Here is a 17,076-nt window from a genome sequence, read left to right on the forward strand (position 1 = left end):
GAGTGATCCAGGCCCTCTCCTTTAAGCCTCCGTATTTGACTTTCCACGCAACGAGGATCATGCTCAGAACGCACCCCTCCTTTTATGCCCAAGGTGCCGTCAGACTTCCATCTGAACGAGCCCTTGGTGTTACCTGCTTTCTTCCCGTCGCCGGCTGAGAGGACTTTGTACTCGCTGGATGTGGCTAGAACGCTGAAGTTCTATGTGGACCGCATGAAGAGTTTTCGGAAGATATCACAGCTGTTTGTGAACTTTGGCTCTGTGAACCAAGGGAAGGCCCTCTCCAAGGCTTCCATTTCCAGGTGGCTTTCTGGCTGCATCATGCACTGTCACTGGTTGGCAAACCGAGAGCGATCGATGCAGCTACGGCGTTCCTGTCTGGTGTGCCCCTGCTGGACATCTGCAGGGCTGCTACGTGGAGGTCGACGCACACCTTCACAAAATTCTACTGCGTCGACCAGGATTCCAGGGAGGAATCCCGAGTCGGCCAAGCAGTGCTGCGCAACCTGTTCCCTTGAAGGTGAGCCTGGTGAGGAGGTAAGAGATGCTTAATGTTGAGTTGTTGAAATGCTTAATGTTGAGCCTTGCCACCTCCGGTGGTTATGCATGTGTGCACGGCTATGTATTCTTGTATTCATGAGCATGTGAATCCATGCCAGACCCCATGCTGGAGAAGGAACAAGTTACTTACCTGTAACTGTTGTTCTCCAGCACGGGTCTGGCATGGATTCACATGCAAACCCTCCCACCTACCCCTCTGCGGCTCTTCTCTTGGTCCTACTGCCACTTTACGTGCTACCAAATCTGAAGATGGCTGCCTGAGGAGGGGCTTAGGGAGAGGGCAGTCATTGACTGGGGGCAGTATGCTCCAGGGACCAGTGATTGGTTATTAGGAGAAAGACAGTTCAGAAACAAAAGTGAAACTGATTTTTTCTTTACCGAGGATTCCCAGCCTGACGACTGGGAATATTCATGAGCATGTGAATCCATGCCAGACCCATGCTGGAGTACAACAGTTGCAGGAAAGTAACTTGTTCCTTATAGCCTCCGAGACACTGGGGGCCTACACCACTGAACACGTTTGGGGTTAGAAGGAGGGCTGAGGGTGGTGTGTGGAGGGAGGGGGTAGTGTAGGGGTTGGTACAGGGGGAGGAGGGAGTTGGGGAGGGGTGGGGAAGAGACCTAGATTGTTGACATTGTAGTGGCTTACACTTGTAATCGCTGTTTTATTGAAATGTCTTGTTCGCTTTACAAATGCAAATAAAACCAAGTTAAAAAAAATAAATACATTTAATATATATATTTTTATGTATGGACATACTCTAAATATATATAACTTTTGATTTGTCCTTTGTAGTTCATGCATTTACATGAAGAAAATAAGAAGCTACAAGGGAAACTATCACTAAGTCCTCAATCAGGTTGGTTCATTCTAGTGCCATCTTTAAATTCACTTTATAAGGTTATATTTTGTCACAGAAAACAAGCAGGACCAATGTCAGACAGCCACAGATATGGATTAGATGAAGGTTTACTAAGGGTAGTTAATTTGTTGGCCAAAATAAGTTCCTCACAACCATTTCAGTGCCAGGGACCTTTCCTCTTGTCATTAGCATTGGGATTTAACAGTGTTTTCTCTTGGGCAAACAAAACAGATGGCTTCTCCGTAAGTAACAAGTCCTGAGGTTTTGTCATCCTCAATCTGGGGTGAGCCAACTAAGGAAAACGTAACTGAAAAGCACAATGTCTTCGCCCTGGGATTCAAACAGAACAGTCTGTGGGTTTAACGAAGAATCTAGCTTCAACAACAAAAGTCTTGGGGTTTCGTAATTCTCACTACAGGGATTCCATAGAGGGATGTACTTTCTTCTCAGTCTTTAACAGCCTGGGGGGTTTGTAAATTCCCACAATTCTTTTTTTTTGTCGGCACTTTGTTGTATGGATTCAGGTCCCTCTGTTTCTTGTCCTCGACTCCACGGAAGACCCTGCTCCTGAGTCTCAGGGCTCTGTGTGTACTTGCACACTTGGCCAGGAAAACAGCAAAATATAGGGCTGAATGACACAGAGAAGCCACAAAGCTTCCTCCAAGTAACTGGCCATATGTGTTTGGGTCAGGGTGCCTTCAACTCTGATGGTTTTAGTTCTAGTCTCTAACACTAGGTCATAGTCTTCCTCCTTGATGGGATGCCGGCCTCATGGCTAGGGTGAATTTACCGATACCTCATTTTATTTCTTCTCCTGTCTCACACTGCTGCCTCCTCTGCTTCACCATTTGCTCGGAACTCCACCCCTCCTCCACTCACATTGTTCGGTCTTCGAGTATGTCTACTCCTTTCTTACTTCCCCAGGCGTTCTCTTCCTTCTAATTGTCTCCTCCGATTTCCTTCTTACTACATTCCTCCTCTTCTTCCACCCATCTGCCACCTCTGACTCCTGAACAGCCTCCTCCTGCTTCCCTCCTTTGTCACTTTCAACTTTCTCCTAAATAGACTCCTCCACCTCACCCTTAATGTCATCTCCAACCTCTGCCTCAGTACACTCCTCCTCAGTACACTCCTCTCCTTACTCTTCTTCCTCTTTAGCTCTCCCTCCTGCTACCTCACTTCTTCGGATGTTTCTCCTCAACCACCTCATTGTCTTGCACCTCCTTCTCCTTTCCTTCAGTCTATCTCTCTCCAACCTCCTACTTAGTGTTCACCTCCTTCACACTCTTCCACTCCCCCGTCCTCCTCGAAACTCTCCTCTTGAGGAGATCAGTCTTCTCTTGGTCAAGAGATCTGTCAAGCTGGTGCTGGCCTCGGAGCAAGGTAGGGGAATCTGTGCTGTTTGAACCCAAAGGCAAAAACAGCGTTGAGTTCTATTTTCCTTAGTTGACACACCCCGGTTTGAGAGTGACAAAACCGTAGGACCTGTTGCTTAAAGAGAAACAATCTGGGTATTTGTTCTGCATAAGAGAAAGCACCCCATTACATCCCAGTGTATTTTCTCATCCGCAAGAATGGCAGGAACTCCTGTTCCATCATGGATCCGCAGTGCGTTCATTTTTACCTGTGCAAGGACAAATTAAAGATGGTCACCTTAGTCCAGATTCTCCAGGCCATCTAACTGCAGCACTTGACCGTCAGGGTGCCTACTTCCATGTGCCTATTAAGCCAAAGCACAGAACGTATCTGAGGTGTGGGTGGGGGATTCCCATTCTCAGAAAAATAGAAACCCCTTTATTTAATTTACTATCTCTGCCATGAATGTATCATGATTTTACATTACTACTTGATTATGTGATCATTTTGGTTGTTTCATTATGTGTGTTCCATTAAGTAGTATCTGCTAAAATTATTTGTACACAGTGACTCATTCTTAAATAAATGATACAAAAACATCTACACCTTACATAAAAAAGACCAATCCAATCCTTCTCTCTTTTTTATATATATATATATTTTTCTGAGGCTTGTGGAATCTGCTTAGATCACATGCTGTGCATAGGCCGACATCTAGTGGAAGTTGCAGAGTATTACAGTTGTTGTTTTCGAAACTCGAAAAGGGACGTTGACGGGGCGTGCCAGTAATTCTATCCCTAGTGTGACGTCCACTGTACCCATGATCCCTCACGCATCGAGGTGCCTCAGATGGGTTTTTTCCGCCATGCTAGCCGGACGCATATGGCGGAGTTCCTTTTGGCGATAAGCCATTGACTTTGTATAATTATATCCTTTCATCGACTGCCGTAACACCATGCCGAAGAAAGAGAAAGAATACTAACTGTCGGAGACCATCGCGACGGACCGTACGGCTTTGTAAGGCCGCCCCGGGCCTCGGCCCAGAGACGGGGGAGGCCATTGTTAGGAGGCCATTTTAGAATGCATATTCTCCCCTTCCTACACTTTCTTCACCCGGCTGCCATCTCCTCCACCCAGAATTATGGAAAACACTCCATTTTCAGTTTTCCTTCAGTGTATCCGTGAATTCCCCTGGGTAGACAAACATTTATTTTGCAACTTGTGTCTACCGAGAGACCACTTTGAAGCGTCTTGTCGAGCGTGCAGGCTCTTCAAGCCTAAGACGTTGAAGGACCGTTCCACTAAGCGCTGGGTCCACTACGCCAGGCAACTAGAGGCAATGGAGGTAGAGTGAGCCTTCAGCGATGGCAGCGACGCCGTACTTTCGGACGGCAAGTGCACCAGAGTAACTTTGGCTACTCAAGCGCAGGCCCCCGACCCCGTAAGCCCCAGTCGCCATTCGACAGATGAGTGGAATACTCGACAAGGTTCGACACCCTGTGAACGATCCACTGAGTCCCGGTCCTCTGGGCAATCTCGTTCAAGATCGCCGGACGACAGGGCTAAGATGTCGAAAGACGGCAAGGGTGTCGCACGAAAAACACCTTCCGAAGGTCGATCGTCCGCGAACAAAGCCTTAGCCCCCACACTTGAAGTTCGACGTTCATCTGGTAAGATATCAGGCCCCAAAAAATTTATTGCACACTTCTCGGCCCCAGGGTGGGGGAAAAACACCATAAAAAATCCTCTAAGAGTCCTACTAGGGACAGGTCTTTACAAAAGGGAATTTTGTCCAAGCCCATAGAGAAACCTAAGGACTCTAGGCCAAAGCTTATACCTCCTACTAATGAAGATATGGGTATTCCCAACATTGTAATCCCAAGTTCAAAGGAATGGTCTTGCCAAGATATCGATAGTTATGCGAAGAATGACCTTTGTGTCGAATTTCTTCGAAAAAAATCCAGATTACCTTCAAAGTTTTCAATCCACTCCTCCCACCTCAGACCCTTCTGGCTCTCAACCCTCTGCCTCTCAACCCCCTGCTAGGAGGGCTCGGTCTGATGTCCCCACACAGGGCAGAGTTATAGATCTATATGACCCTAAAATAGATCCAGAAGACCAGGACGATCTTTCATTTGTGGAAACATCTGACCTTCAAATTATTGATGAGGACACAGATGAACTTTATTATGGGGACGATGAGGACCCAGACGCAGACCAGGAGATGAACATGTATTCCATAGACTCTCCTATTAATCGGGACCCTCCAGTGGTCGATTCCCCGGTAGACAATGAGCCCCTCCTCAACAAAGTCTTTGCCAAAGCGGCGGAACACTTCCTTATTGACACTCAGGAGGTACAGAAAGACAGACTTCGCTGAACAATTATTGGGAGACAAAAAGACAGTAGGGCAGTTTATCCCACTTCTAAAACCTGTGCAACGTAGAATTCAACCTTCTTTGGAGGCACCTAATCTCACACAGGCCGTTAACTCGCGTGTGGAAAAACTGTTAAGGCCTGCACCTTCAGACCCCTTATACATAAGAGGCCAGTTAAAACCAGACTGTTTGGTTGTTACCACCACAAGAAAGAGAGCAGGCACACCCCTTGCTTCCTCCGCGGCTCCTCCGGATAAAGAGAGCAAGAGGATTATGCAAGGGGCAGAGAGGTCGCCTCTTCTGCAGCCTACCAGACAAGAATTGCTAACAATGCTACACTTTTGGCAAGTTACAACTGCCATAAGTGGGAGGACGTTTCTGCGTTACTCTCATCCGCACCTGAGCCACTTAAATCCCAATTTGCTCAGGTGGCAGCAGACGGAAGAGCTATATATACTTGTCTCCTCAAGTCAAATTTCGACACGGCTGACAATGCAGGGAGAGTCATCGCAGAGCGCACTATTATAAAGAGGCAAGCATGGCTTCGCCAGTCAGACTTCAGGCCAGAAACACAGGCCACCGTAATAAATATGCCAATGGAACCTGATGTGCTCTTCGGCAAAGCTGTAGAAGACGCAATTAAAACAGCAAAGGATGAATATGACACTTTAAAATCCTTAGGTCAGCTCACAAACAACCTCACGGGGCAGAGAGGTAACAGCAATGTTCGCCCCTTTCGGGGCCAAAATTCTCAGAGGGTATCAGGACACAACCAAGGCCAAGGTTCCTATGGCAACAAATCAAGCCTGGTGCCCAACACCTCTGTACAGTTCCTATGAGCTATCATAAACACAAAGGAAGGATTGGTCCTTCCCTCAGGAAAGAATAAGAAATGTGTTACTGCAAATACCACATTATCGGGCTGGGCGCCAGATAAGGGTGCGCAAAGCGATGCGCTTGATAGGCATGATGGCATCTTGCATATACCTGGTTCCTCACGCGTGCCTGCGCATGCTTTCCCTTACAGGAGTGGTTGGCGAAACAATGGTCTCAGGCAAGCGGTCAGTCGGGTGATCTAGTGGTCGTTTCGCCAACACTGGTACAAAATCTTCGCTGGTGGACGAGTGAAAATCTGACGAAGGGGAAACCCTCCTATGACCCACAGATACATGCAGTGGTCACAATAACGCCTCAGTGGCAGGGTGGAGAGCTCACTACCTTCACCACACAGCTCAGGGTCTGTGGTCTCGCACTGCAGCTCAGAACCACATCAATGCGCTGGAACCTCTGGCAGTATTGAAAGCCCTCCAGGCGTTCGAACACCATTTAACGAACCTGTCGGTGCAGATCCATACAGACAGCACCACAGCAATGTTTTATATAAACAAACAGGGGGGAACACGCTCTCCAAATCTATCCAGACTTGCACAGAAAATCTGGAAATGGGCACTCAGATGGAAAATGTTCCTGTCATCACAACATGTCCCAGGGGAATTCTACGCTCTAGCAGACTAATTGAGCAGAGATCCCCTACCTGAGGAACACGAGTGGCGTCTACACGAAGAAGTCATAGTACACCTCTTCTCTCAATGCAGTTTCCCAACTATAGACTTATTCGCCACAAGCGAAAATCGTCAATGCCCAGACTTTGCATCCAGGTTCCCCCAGCCAGACTCGAAGGGGAACGCCCTATGGACGAACTGGTCAGGGAAGTTTGCCTACGCTTTTCCCCCCCACTCCTCTCATGAGGAAGGTGGTGAACAAGTTAAACCAGGAACCGATGACGCTGATCCTTGTTGCTCTTATGTGGGCAAGACAACCGTGGTATCCACATCTGCGCAGACTGGCGATGTGCGATCCAATCAGAATCCTGTGCCAGTACAACCTTCTCTCCCAGCACGGAGGACTAACAGTGCACACACAGCCACACTCTATGAACTTGGCAGCATGGCTCCTGAAGTCATAGAGTTCGGACATCTCAATCTACCACAGAGATGTATGGATATCTTGAAGGAATCAAGAAAACCAAACACTAGGCAATGTTACTATGATAAATGGAAACGATTCGTAATTTGGTACCAGAATAAGCAAATCAACCCCATTGATTGTACTCCTTCCAACGTTCTAACCTATATGCTTCACTTACTAGATGCTTGGTTAGTGTTTAACTCCCTAAAAGTACACCTGGTGGCTTTATCAGCCTACACCACTTCCCATAACAAGGTCTCATGGTGGAAGGTACCAGTTATCAAAGCATTTATGGAAGGGGTAAAGGGACTCCACCCTCCAATTTCTAACCCCAACCGCCAGGTTGGGACCTTAATGTGGTATTCGCTAAGCTCATAAAAGGGTCAGTGAAATCCAAGCTCTGTCAGTGCAGGATCCTTTCTTTACTATACATAAGGACAAACTGGTTTTACGCACTCACTTTAGGTTCTCACCTAAATTCATCTCCAAATTCCATGGAAACCAGTCTATTGAGCTACCAGCTTTCTTCCAGGAACCCAAGCGCTCTGCTGAGGTAAAGCTCCACAATGTAGATGTGAGGAGCGCGGTCCTCTAATACGTAGACAAGAGCAGACATCTAAGAAAGACAGATCAACTGTTTGTCTCCATAGCGCCAGGCAGAGAAGGATCTCTTGCATCTCTAAGAATGCTATCTCAAGGTGGATAGTCAGTTGTATCCAACTGTGCGCTATTCCCTATAAAATAAGACACTACCTTTTACGCCAAGTGCCCACTCCACAAGAAGTACTGGAGCCACTCTGGCTTGCATTGCAAATGTCCCCTTAGACAGTATTTGCAAAGCAGCTACATGGAGCTCTATACATACTTTCACTCGGGACTACTGCACTGACGCTCATTCCAAGACAGATACACAAGTGGTACAAGCAGTTCTAAGCCACTTATTCGCTCATGAACCACCTCCTTCCACTGCTCGCTAATCTATGCACAGCATGTGATCTAAGCAGATTCCACAAGCCTCAGAAGGTATGCATTACACACCGTAATCGTATTTCTGATGCTTGTATCTGCTTAGATGCACATGCGACCCACCCTTCCTCCTCTCGGAGAGAAGGCGCATGGATGCCTATGAGCTTGTCTGATATGTATCTGCTTGGATACAACTGTACTCATGCTACTCCTCATGTCAGAAAAATAACAATCCGAGGGACCTTGACGCGTGAGGGATCATGGGTACAGTGGACGTCACACTAGGGATAGTATCACTAGCACGCCCTGTCGACGTCCCTTTTCGAGTTTCGAACACAACAACTGTAATACTCTGCAGCTGCCATAGATGTCGGCCTATGCACAGCATGTGAATCTAAGCAGATACAAGCATCAGAAATACGATTACGGTGAGTAATGTATTATATATATATTAATTTGAGCCAAGTCTCTCACTCCACAATGCCACCTAATAGCCCTCGCTGGAAGTTCACCTCCAGTTCTGAGCCACAACAGCAAGGAATTGTGGGTATGCAAATGAACTCAAATGCAAACCTTTTTCTTCAGGAAATTGTCTTTGTCTATGAGGGCAGTGAAATGCTCCAACCACAGGATTGTCAGGACTATACTGCATTGATGATCCCTAATAAGGGTGAAACTAGGTATGTAGTTGTTTTGACAGCCTTACAAAATGTCTGTTTTGGGTTGACAAAGCTATGTATAAAAGAGCACTGCCCTCTAAGGTGTTAAGGGTATTGTCTTTTGTTTAGAAAGTGCACAAATGTTCAAGCTCAACAAAAGGCATAGTTCACAGTTGCAGAGGGAATGGCTCCCTTCCCCAGGATTCTCTCCACCAAAACAAAAGTTCAAGGGATAACCAAGTTCTTTATAGTTCAAGAAGAGAACTCCCTCCTCCTGTGTTGTAATTCACTGTAGGGGAAAGTATTCCCTTCCTTAGGCCTCTTCCACATTCAATATAATTTCAAGGGAGTCTTCCTTAGGATTCTTCTTTCAAAATAACACAACTCAGGTGTGGGTCTCAGTCTTGCAAAACACCTGGTACGCTCCCCTACCAGGTTCTTTTGTACAACACAATTCTTTATGGGAGCGTATCCCAGATCTGCTCTTCGCCTGGTATACTTTCTTGCCAGAACCTTCCCTTTGCGCAATTTCTCTTTCTCAATTCAGTTCATGGGGGCGTGGGTCTTCCCCAAGTTACTTTATGGCAAAGTACTGATGAAGAAGATGACACTGATTACAATGAGAGCAACCAATTCACTCTTTCAGGGTCTCTTTGCCTCAGTTTCAGTGTTCCCTTCTCCCATATGTGTTCACCAACATCATCTGCGTTCTGTCACTCCAATCACACACATTCGGGTACTCGCCTCGTAATCTGCTGAACTCGAGCGTCTTTCCACAGTCAGCGGCACAGAGCGTTCTCGCTCCTCGCATCGGAACGAAGCCTGTCCTTGCTACCAGTTCCCGCCGCAACTTTGGTTTTTTTCAGTTGCCTCCGCGGACAACTGGCTCCGCTTCCCAATGTGGCCTATGCAGAGTTTGCCTTTCCATTTCTTTTCTAGCTGGCAATGCTCTGCAGCCATGACTCTCGGTCCTGCCTTTTCCATGGTTCGCCTGACCGCCCAGAAGTGCTTGGGTTGGCTCCCTCTCTCGCCGCCACTGCATCCTGTCTCTCAACGGTTTCTAAGCCGACGCTTCGAGATGGATGGTTGTCCCATTTTCCCCCAGCAGCTGATTTAAACTCCCGCCACCAGGTTGGAAAGTGTCTTGGACCAATCACATTCTTCACAACACTAGACTGCACATTATGGTTCACACTCTTGCTCATTCCAGTCCTCTTCCTCGTCTCAGTACATGTTATTTCACAAGGTGGAAAATGTTCATGAAGTCTGTCAGCAGCTTTTAAAGGATGTTGAGAGTGCTTCTCACAATATGCCATTAAAGCCATTAAGGCATGGGGAATTGAGGGGGTATCCCTAAAAGGAAAGTGTGGTTCTCCAGAATGGGGTCTGACACGGAATCACATGCTCATGAATATTCCCTGTCGATGGGCTTGGAATCCTCGGTAAACGAAAAATAGTTTTGCTTTAACCTGAAAACTGCACTTCATAACAAATCAGTGTCCTTTGGGTCATACTGCCCCCATCCAATGACAGTCTCCCTAAGCGCCACCCTTGGTGGCCATCTTCAGATTTTTACTGCACGTTTCAGTGTGGGAGTCCTCTCCTCGCTCTTGGAGCCTTTTTTGATAGTTTGAGTTTTTTCGATAAATTTAGTGTTTGCTGACCATGTGTTCCATCTTCAACCGTTGCTCGACTACTGGCAGCATGGACCTGTTCTTGGCGAAGATCAACTTCCATCGCGGATCTTCTCTTTGAAGTTTTTGGAAGGCCCCTTAGTTCGCACCTCGAGGATGTCGGAGGAAAAGTGTTGACTATGAAACATCTGCGTCGAGGATTGGCACCTCATGTGCTTATATTGCCTGCATCTGGACCATGATGAGGTATGGTAGATTTGCCACAGTTTTCCGACAAAGGCCAAGAAGGACTGCTACAGCAGGTTAGCAGTGTGACTCCAGTTGGGGAAGGCCTCTGACTCTGCCTCCTGGGCACAGTCATGCCTCATCCAGGACCGTCCGGTCCCACAAGTGTGCTCCCTCTGAAAAGAGGTTGAGATCCTTTGATAAACACACTTGAGGACTATGGGTGGGTATCTGACCTGTAACTGTACCCTAACATATTCACACAAAGAAGTGTACAGGTCTAAGGTTACTGATTGTCATTCAATCTTGTCATTTAGTACAACCTACCTTGACCTCCAACCATACTAACTGCCCTCCTGTGGTACTAGGCCCTAGATCTCGGTGATGTGCCGCTTATCTAGGGGTAGGAGACAAAGAAGAGACTTGCCCTGACTGTTTAGAGAAAAGAACAAAACAATGGGCGACAAGGCTAAAACACTTTTAAGGCACTTTGTGCTGTGCCCCAGAGTGATAGGGGGTCAAACGGGGAAAATATAGTTACTTTTAATGATCCTGTTTTGTGACCTCAAAGTAAGTTAAAATTGTTACTAAAGACAAGACTCAAAAATTGAAGCGCTGTGTCAACGTTTACTGCACACTAGTGTTCCCAGAGGGTGTTTTATTAGATTACTGGTAGAACTACAGGTACAGCAACATGGACTGACCGGTTTCAGTGGTATATTGGAGTGTAACCACTTTCTTCAGGGCCTTGGTACCATAGTGTGCACCATAAACAAAAGCTGGGTCGGAACTGGTGACTGCATCTGTAGTAGAATAAAACTGGGTGTGGGATTGGGGGAGATAGAACATAGGTGTTGTCGTTACTTTGCCCTTCAAGAATATCTTCATGTAATTATTCAATAGTTTTCCAAGGCGCTATGTATGCATCCTTACCCCAATGTGCAATCCCAGGTCGTGCCTCGGCTCTCTTGGGAAGTTTCTGCCTCTTCAAGTAAGGACTGTTGAGTAGTCCATGCAGCCTAAATACAATTCAATGCTGCATTAGTTACTTTGGTTTATTTCTTGTGCAAAAGAACTAGATAAAACTGGTTTATAGTGATAATTTCGACAACAAAAATGTCGAAAGTCAAACTTTAAAAAAAAAAGTCCAAAAAAAAAATGTCGACTTTTTTTCAATGCATTTATTTTTTTTAAATGGTGGGGTTCCCCCCAACCCCCCTTTTTTAAATTTTTTTTTTAATTTTTCCCTCTTTTTTAACTCCCGAACCCCTAAAATAAATATATAATTAAAAAAAACGAAAGTCGACATTTTTTTTTTCGACATTTATTTGTCGACATTTTTGTCTGTCGACATTTTTTTTTCGAAATTATGACTGGCCACCGATAAAACTGTATGGGCTCTAAACCCTGCTGGAACAGCACAAAGGATATTTTTTCTCCTGTGTCTCCCGCTGGGGGATCCACTCCTTACCTTTGTATAGGTCTGTTGCACTCGCTGGGCGCAGAGTGAAGTGTTATGCGCGGTGCTGCATCGGCTAGGGATTATCCCTTCCGGTATTCAGCTCCTAGCGTGCATGCGTAGGAGAGCCTCTGCTTACTCCTACTACTAGTGCCTCCATCTTTGAGTGTACATATGCTGCATATATCTTGTACTAGCGCACTGTCATCGAAGGCAAATTGTAGCCCCCAGGCTATACCATTGGTTCCTCTGTGTACCCATACTGTGCATGACTGTTTTAGTATTAGATGATTTTCTAAAAGTATAATATGACGAATATTTATCAATAATGTCAGTGCATCATGTAAGGGCTGGCTTTCGTTCAAATGTGTTGTAGTTGTTAATATCAGCTTGTTTCCGGCCGATGCTCGACCTGTGTTCCACGTCTGGAATATCTTCAATGGAAGTGAGTCTCACAGTTGTCATAGTAATTCAACGTTTTGTCAGACAGTTAGTTTCTGGCCGCTTCCAATAGTAATCGAGTGTACACCCCGGTCTGGTCACCATGGTGAACTTTGTTGTGGTGTGGCCAGGCCCCTCCTCTTGGGGGGCATTCTTCTCATTCAGGGTACATCTTGGGCTTGTGTCGCTGATTATTATATGCAACATTGCATGTTCATAAATGTATGCTGGTAATGTATCCCGGTCCTTCCAACACTGCTTCAATAGACGTGCTAGGACCTGCTTAGCTGGATTTTACAGAGTTCACAAAGTTTGCCAACTCGTATGTTCATTAAGGCCAGTACTGTCTGTGCTGAGGTGAAAGATCCATAGTTCTTCTCTTTTGAACAGGGACGCATATAAGTTGGCTCCCCTGCGTGGTACCAAAATGTTTTCCACAATAGTCCAGGTAAAGTCGGATGGGCCATGGCCCTTGAAAAGGAAATGCTCTACCAGGTGTGCAGCTAATTTCTTAGTCTTGATACAGGACCAGTCTTCCCCAAGGCGTATCTTCACTGGATGGGTTGTCATACCAACCTATCTTAAGTTACATGTACATGTAATGATGTAAATTACATTGCTGCTGTTTCAATTTGTGAAGAACTTTTGCTTCCATGGGCATCGCCAGCCTATGTCTATGGACGTGCTCCTTTTGGTTAGTGAACAAACACTGCATTGGCCACAGGGTGCGTGGCCGGCTGGGCTGGTTCCAAAGGTATTGGGAGTTTGCTCTGTGAGTTTGCTCCCATTCATCCAAAAAATTGTATATTCCTCTGGTTTGTGGTCCAGGGACGGCACTGTCCAATAGTACCACTCTTTAGCACTTGTTCCTTCTACTACCTGGTGTAACCTTTCACCAGGTCTCTTCGGGGCAATCACCTCTTGTCCTACAGGTCTACTCGCCTGCCCGTCTACCAAAACAGATGAGTGCTTCAGTCTACTTCCTACTATTTGAAACTGCTTGTACAGTTGAGGGCTTTCCTGTCGCATGACAATCAGGCGACAATTGCAAGGGTGAATATTGGAGCTAAACTACATTATGGCTCCAGCTTGTTTTATGGCGTAAGCAAGAGAGAGATGATGCGTCTCCAGATTACTCGCAACAATGCAGTGAGGGCAATTGAGGGATTGATGAGGAATGGCCATGTCACGGAAGCTAGGAGAGCACTTCATTGGCTTCCCACGGCTAGCAGGATATCCTTTCGTCTTCTGTGCATTACGCACAAATGCCTGTATGGAGTCAGTCCGGCTTATCTTTCTAACCATATTTCTTGGTTACCTACTCGAAGAACACTGAGGTCCAACAATATGGGGCACCTTATAACTCCTTGGGCAAAGCTTGACATGGTAGCTGAGGGTTCTTTTCTTCATGCTGCGGCTAGGAATTGGAATGCTCTTCCTCTAGATTTGAGACGTTCAATCCTTTGACGGTTTCAAAGCTGGTTTAAAGACGTTGCTGTTCTGCTGATTCTGGATCTGATCTTTCTAATTCATGTGATTATTCCCAGATTTCTTTTTCTGTTCGTTATTGTTGGCACTATCATGCCTTCGGGCCTGTGATTGGTGCCTTATGAATATAAATAATTTTCTCAGCAGAATAATAACTTCAACAGCAATCTTTAACATAAGCAGGTTAACAGCTTCCAAGGGATAGAACATTCACATCCCTTCTGCATTAATACCGAAAATAATGTTCAGGAATTAAGCCTTCTCCTGCTTCTGTCTTGGCTGTAGCAATACAAATCTACATCAACCAAAATCTTGGGTATCCCCAGACTGAAATGGCAACCTTTACAACTTTGAGGCTTCTCACTATTCCCCTCTTGTTTGGCAACCCTTATTGGACAGATATTGCCAGGTTTTCAAGGTCTCTTGGCTTGGGTACTGGTGGTATATTTGGGTTTCTAATACGGCCTCCCCACCAGGTTGTTGGTATTTGCCCAAACTCCCACTTTCACTCCTGGACCTTGGTTGGTTTAAGGTCAGTCCATTTTTTCAATCCTGCAACAGTTTGGTATTCGTAAGATGTATTAATTTGCAGTCTGAAAAGTGCAATGGTGTGTTATTCGCAAGTGTTATTAGATTGCGACTGTAACTTTGTAACTGTTCGTTATTTGTAATGTTTATTAGCTTCTCTTTCTACATTATCAACAGTTTGGTGTTGGTAGCATTGCTTAGTCTGCCTGTCACTCTCAAATGATCCTGCCTGCTCTGATCCCACAGCCTGCACTGTAGCATCCCGGAGTCACTTGCGTGTCTTGGACTTACTGGGTAAGCCGCTTCCTGGTGCTCCTCTCCACATTTGCAGGACTGCTGCACTTGTGGCTCTCTCTGACCAGGCGCACCTTCTCCCTTCGGTCACCGCCGCCTCAGCCACGTTAGTTTGGAGTTTTTCTGACTCCCGAGAGTCTCTGGTGCAGCCCTGTCACCTTAGATATCTCTGCTGCTCACACTACACCTGCCTTCCACTGTGACAGCTCTGCACAATGTTGTCTGCTTGGGTAAGTGTTTCTTCCACACGCTTCCCGCTGCTCGACCTCTGCAGTTTAGGATGATTGAGGCACAGACCCTCCCAGGACTCAGTGGTCCTGGCATCTTCTAGCTTCTCTACTCATATCTCCTGCAGCATACACTGCCTGTGCTTCTTCTGCTTCTTCTGCTTCTTCTTTCTCTACTCCCTGCACCTGAGGGGGCCTTGTTTTCCTCCCACTCTCCCTCAGGTGTAGGTCATTGCTGTCAATTTGCTGACCACTTCTTCATTTTTGCTCCTCTGTATCCCATTTCCTCGTCTCAGTACTGAGGGAATTATGGGATTTGAAATCCCAAAAGAAAGTTTGTCTCCAGCATGGGGTCTGGCATGGATTCACATGCTCACAAATATTCCCTGTCGTAACTTTCACTTACAAACTGTATTTCTCCTTTAAAGCAATCACTGTCCTCTAGGTCAAACTGTCCCATCCAATGACAGTCATGTCCCTAAGCCCCTCCTCTGGCAGCCGAGACCATAAGGAGGTGAGTGTGAGATATGCCTCGGTTTCTCCAAGTAGACGAGGGAGAGGCACAGTAGACTGGCGGCATTACTTAACGTTAAGGCCTCTGCCCCGTACCCCAAGCAGGGTCATGCCTCACCCAGGACCAGCCAGTCCGAGGAGCGGTCTTCTAAGTCCTTTGAGAGTGCATCATCCGTGGGGGCCCAAGACCAAGAACCGCAAGTCTGAGTCCACTGGGTTTGCCGCGGAAGCTGGTCCGATGGTGGACAAGGCGCGATCAACATCACCCTCCACCTCCATTGCCAGCTGGCGATCGGGCTCCTTCTCGAAAAGGAAATCGTCTAACCCGGCTAAATTGCGGGAAAAATCTGAGAAGCCACGGACGAACGAGAAGGCCGAACAGCCCAAGCAGGCCCAATCGGCACAGGCTAAGACTTTGTCGACGATCGAGTTGGTGGCAGCTGCTATCACAACTGCTAAGGGAGTTTACCCTGTGAAGGTAGCCCCCGCAGCACAGAAGGTATCCCCACCCCCAATGCACAACACTGCCGCAGTGACTTTGTCAAAGCCTACTGGCATGCTTGAAAGGGGAGGGGGGCACCGGCTCAGCCCCCGGTAAGCAACCATTACTCGCGCTACCACTGTGCACTGCAAGGACTAACACCCATGACATCAAAGATGACATCACAAATCTCATAGATGACAATACAAATGTCATTGATGACATCACATGTCTGGCTCCCTATTTTTTCGTTCACTGACATGTATAGGCCAGCTGGTTTCCAATTCCCTACAATAAGTATCCACTTCTGCTACCCCCCTCCCTTTCCTAATGTCATGTATGAATGTGTGGAAGTAAACGTTGATATGTAAGTTGTTGTTGAGTGTACATGTGCCTTTTCCTTTGGTTTTAAAATGCTGTTATGACTCAGCGGCGCACAGTATTGGTGGGAATTACTGCAATTAAGGAAAAGGGAGGTGTACTACTGACAAGTACGCGCATGCAATCTCTTCCTCTATCTCCTGGTAACACCACCCCTGTCCAGCATATGCGAAGAAACTTGTGACGAACTTAAAGTAGGTTGAGGCGCCCACCCACGTCCTACAGGTAGCTCTACACATAAACATCCCACCTAATATACCCTACAAACACCAAGCGTGTCCCAACATGGTCAGCGCACCTGTGTCACACTATTAATTACTGCAGAGATCCCAATAGTGTGCATAGGAAACCTATGCACATGCGCACAAAATATTCCGCCCAAAACGCGTCCTGCGGACAGGCATCCCAACGAAGAACATGCGCAACATCACCATGGGACCGCACCCACGCTGTGCGTGGGCCCTTATGGCGCAGACACGATCCGGACCCTCAACCAGTGGAAAGTGCAATGTTCTGGGATCTACGAAGTGTTGTTGGGAAATTGCAAGCTTACAAACTCCCCACAATGTTCCATTGCACATGTATGTATTTGGTTCAACAATGTAGGCCTCTTTGCCGGTTGCAAGGTCTCTGCAGCAGCCCTACAAAAGGTCA

At 46.7% G+C, this 17,076-nt stretch overlaps 1 protein-coding gene across 3 annotated transcripts in view; it reads left to right on the forward strand.

The window, feature by feature from the left end:
• Positions 1-17,076, forward strand: part of TUT7 (terminal uridylyl transferase 7) — a 2,420,963-nt gene that overhangs the window by 2,304,571 nt on the left and 99,316 nt on the right. For 2 of the 3 annotated variants that reach the window (XM_069625717.1, XM_069625719.1), the window contains one exon: positions 1,358-1,421. The exons of the other annotated variant lie outside the window; for it this stretch is intronic. In XM_069625717.1, the coding sequence (XP_069481818.1) occupies positions 1,358-1,421 (64 nt within the window). The remainder of the gene's footprint in view (positions 1-1,357; positions 1,422-17,076) is intronic. 3 annotated transcript variants of the gene reach the window in all.

This window comes from Ambystoma mexicanum, chromosome 6p (assembly GCF_040938575.1).
Source record: "Ambystoma mexicanum isolate Mex_15411 chromosome 6p, UKY_AmexF1_1, whole genome shotgun sequence".
Lineage (NCBI taxonomy): Eukaryota > Metazoa > Chordata > Amphibia > Caudata > Ambystomatidae > Ambystoma > Ambystoma mexicanum.